This window comes from Muscardinus avellanarius (genome assembly GCF_963383645.1).
Source record: "Muscardinus avellanarius genome assembly, chromosome: 18".
Lineage (NCBI taxonomy): Eukaryota > Metazoa > Chordata > Mammalia > Rodentia > Gliridae > Muscardinus > Muscardinus avellanarius.
The window spans coordinates 4787099-4791237 of record NC_137804.1 but is presented as its reverse complement, the minus strand read 5'-3'; the positions used below and the strand labels follow the sequence as shown (position 1 = coordinate 4791237).

The 4139-nt window shown below is 54.7% G+C and overlaps 1 protein-coding gene across 2 annotated transcripts; it reads right to left on the bottom strand.

Moving 5' to 3' along the window:
- Positions 1-1413: 1413 nt before the first annotated feature.
- On the bottom strand, positions 1414-3481 carry EIF1B (eukaryotic translation initiation factor 1B; the record flags this gene model as incomplete). 2 transcript variants are annotated; one of them, XM_080714863.1, is made up of 4 exons in its annotated part: positions 1414-1458; positions 1944-2045; positions 2484-2647; positions 3451-3481. In XM_080714863.1, the coding sequence occupies 4 exons, from the start codon at positions 3479-3481 to the stop codon at positions 1414-1416; spliced, it is 342 nt and encodes a 113-aa protein (XP_080570989.1). The 2 variants fall into 2 exon arrangements, with proteins under 2 accessions (XP_080570989.1, XP_080570990.1); XM_080714864.1 differs by having other exon boundaries at positions 1414-1443.
- Between the last annotated feature and the right edge of the window lie 658 nt (positions 3482-4139).

Sequence of the window (4139 nt, the reverse complement as noted above, 5' to 3'; positions counted from 1 at the left end):
CCAACCCTCTTCTCTAGGCCCTAGCTCAGCTCAGCTCAGCAAATGTCCTCATTTACGCAACACCTGAAAGTGAGCGTTACTGTTTCTGCTCCTTCAGAGAGAGGCAGGACTGTCATGCAGCATGACGGTGATTCAGTAGGAGTTTCTCAGGAGCTGGTCAAATTATACCGACATTTCCAGGAGCGGGCTCACCAATTTGCGCTCTGTATTCTGGTCTGCTCACCTCTCCATAGTCCTAGTCTTTCCCGGGGGTGGGGTGGAGTGTCAAAGTAATAAAGCCCACTGCTAAGACCCTTAGGCGGCCAAAGCAGAGTCACCAACACAGGGGAAAGGTACGAAGTGTCCCATAGGCCTCCCTCCACGCCATCAACAGCCCACGCTGTTCAAGAGCTCACGCTGAGGGAGCCTTTCCCTGCCTCGGCTAAATGGCTCTAACGGCACAGGCTGTACAACTCAGCAGGGAACACAAGCCTGGAACCCACAGGCACGAGCTGCAGAAGCCTCGCTTCCCACACCACGACCAGCCCTGGCACGCTGTCGTCCCGCATGGCAAACCCACGGCGTAGGCAGAGCATGGCTGATCCGGCCGGAAGCCCTGGGCCCGCACCCAGCTCCGGCCTGACTCAGCGCTTGAGACAGTTAACCTGAAACCCCATGTCCCCACCTGGAAGTGCTTGTGACTAAATACAGTTTAGGGCACAAGCCTACTACAGTGCCTGGCACTCAGGGATGTAAGACTTACGTCGGCAGCCCGGGGACCCAACTGACACAGGAGTCTATCCGCGGATACTGTGAACCTCATACTCACAACCCTGTCCTCTGCCCCATCCCGTGATGACCTCATGGGTTTGCTAGGAGCAGTGGCTCGGGCTCAGCCCACTTTTACACCAGTACATGAAAAGCACAATTCTGCATAACAAAAGTTCTCTTCTACTCTGGGGGTAACAGCAGCTGCAGTTAATCAGAGAGAATATTCATAGAATGAGAACTCCGATTACAAAAGATAAAACGTATGTCTATCTTGCTTGCTTAGACTCGAGAGCATAATTGCTCATAAAAGGATTCATAGTTTTTTTATTGTTAAGCTGCAACATACATGGTTTAATACAACAAAAAACATTTAATCAAATGAAAATAAACCAAACAATAAACAAATAAACACTCAGAACAAATATTTTCCATTGGAAACAGGTTAGATGAATGCGGGGCTTCGCTACCATCTTACTGCAGTTTTCTTGTGTGTCACTAGCCTACATACCCCGCGCTTTCTGTCACTACGCAGGTGTGAGTGCGAGCTGGGATGGTTAAATAAAGGAAAAGTCCGCTGACTGCAGAGACTCATTTCACGAGGCAGCCACACCGGGTTTAGGGAACAAAATTACTCAAGAAATTCTGCACGCAGTTAGGTTCATTTTAGAATCCGTGGACCTTGAGCTGTTCCTCCTTGACAATGCCGACCTGTGAAACAAAACGTACGGAGTCACTCCGAGGAGCACTCAGACGGGCCTCAGGAAAACACAAAGCAGGACCCCAAACCCACCAGCTCATCACTTTCAGCAGCACTCATCTGTGGAGCGCATGGTGACAGCCAACAACCCCACACGCTGGCACATGACACCCAATGGCTGGGTGTTAATTACCCCAAGTGAGAACAGCTTTCTGGGGTCCCATCAAGATGATCCATAGAGACATTCGAGTAGAGAGGTGGACCCCAGTCCCTTGACACAGCCAAGAAACAGCACTTATGTACAGTAATGACCGGGCCACTCTAAGGACAAAGTAAACTTACTGCCAGCAAAAGAATTTCCAGGTCTATATTTCACTCCGGGATCTAATTTACTTAATTTGCATGGTTTTTACCAAGTAGGAAATGACAGATGCTGTTTTTAAGTAAAATTTTAGAAGCAATCTCAAGGTTACAAATAAAGCACCTAATTGCTCACCTCCAAGAGAAACTGGCAAATGTTTTTTCTTTGGTCACCTTGAAGCTGGATAACCTCGCCGTACTCGGGATGTTCAATCACAGTACCATTACAGGCAAATTTCTAGAGTACACAAATGTACAATATAATTTAGTCAAATACAATTAGGCCTCATTTCACTATAAGACAGAACGATTTTAGCAGGCTTGACTATATTTAAAAATCAGACGGTCTCCTACAATCCCAAACGAACCTTCCAAAATCAAGTTACTCTGGAAATGAATCAGCTGGTCACATCCAGGAAATTATTTTACGCGCATCGCCAAAAACTGAACAGTTCACATTTTGTTCAAAGACCACGCAAAATCTTATTTTAAGATGGGGGACCATACTCAGAGGATGAACCAATGGCCGGGTGTTAATTAGAGCGAATGAAAACAGCTTCCTGGGGTCCCATCAAGATGATCCACAGAGACATTCGAGTAGAGAGGTGGACCCCAGTCCCAGGCTGAGGTGTGCACCGGAACTTCTGCCTTAACGCGGCCTCCTCCACACCTCTACCTTTTTGAAGGCTTTCACAAGCTTCTTCTTGTCATAATCGTCCGCGATGCCCTGCACAGTGGTCAGCGTCTTCCTGCCGTTGCGTTGCTGGATTCTTATATGGATGTAATCCTCAGTCCCTGCCGGGAGTAAGTCGTCACCCTTAGTGGCATCAGCAAAGGGGTCTGCGAAGAGACACAAGGAAACCCACAGCTCAGACAGACCAATTTACAGAGCACTTTCTAGAAACACGGTATCCTACAAAGCAGCTAAGAAGGGGCGCAAGCTTTTGCTCCATTTGGCCAGCGGGGGAGAGGACAGGGTTAGCAGGCGATAGGGGTAAGAGCAGGTGCTCTATGCACAGGGTACTCTCCCAAAATGAGAAACATGGCAGGTATGTCTGCTGCTACTCGAATTAGAAAAACACTGCACGGATGCCCAGTATATATATAGTTGCGCCCAAAGCCAGTATCAAAAAAGCCTGTACCGACAGCCAGCATTAAAAAAAAAAAATCTATGCACCCAAACCAGTATCAAAAAAGGCTGCACCCAAAGCCGATATCAAAAACGGCTGCACCGACAGCCGGTATCCAAAAAACACTGCACCAACAGCCAAAATAATATATATAAAAAAAAAGAGGCTGAATATTGCGATGGCCCGTATCTACCTCTCTGAACCCGGGCTTGTCTGTCCAACGAGAGGAGAGGCAAAAAAATGTCTAACACCCCCATGCAGTGGCCTCTCTATGAACCGTGCGTCACCTGGGGTCCAGCCCCGGGGCAACAGACTCATCTCAGGACCCCCGGCCCGGCCCCCAACCGCGCCCGCGGCGCCCAAGGGACCTGCGGCGCCCAAGGAGCCCAGGGAGCCCGGCCCGGGGCCCGGGGTGCTCGCCCCCGGCGGCGGGCTGCTGCGGGCCGCGCTGGGGGTCCCGGCCGCCCCGTCGCCATCTTCGGGCGCCCAGACAAAGCGGAGCGGGCGGCTCACCGAAGGATTGGAGGTTCTGGATAGTGGACATGCGACTCTAGTGCGAGGCCGCTGACCGGGGAGAATGGCTGCGGGGCCCGCCCGGGTCGCCGAGTCCGCGCGGAGCTGCGGGGCGAGAGGCGGCGGCGGGAGGCGGCGGCGGAGCGGCGGGGAGGAGGCGGCGCTGCGGACTCGCACAAAATGGCCGACGCGGGCTATTTAGCGGCGCGCGCCGCCACGTGACCCGGCCGGCCGGGGGCGCGGGGGCGCGGGCGGCGGGAGCCCCCACAGCCCGGGGCCGGAGCCGCCTCCTCGGAGCCCCCGCCCCCGCCGCGCCGCGGGCCCCGCGGGGTGCGCATCCCCCAAGGCAGCCAGCCCGCGGGACCCTCGAGGACCCCAGACCCTGGTCCTCGACGGCCTCCATCCCGACCCCGCGGGGTGGGCATCCCCCAAGGCAGCCAGCCCGCGGGACCCTCGAGGACCCCAGACCCTGGTCCTCGACGGCCTCCATCCCGACCCCGCGGGGTGGGCATCCCCCAAGGCAGCCAGCCCGCGGGACCCTCGAGGACCCCAGACCCTGGTCCTCGACGGCCCCCATCCCGACCCCGCGGGGTGGGCATCCCCCAAAGCAGCCAGCCCGCGGGACCCTCGAGGACCCCAGACCCTGGTCCTCGACGGCCTCCATCCCGACCCCGCGGGGTGGGCATCCC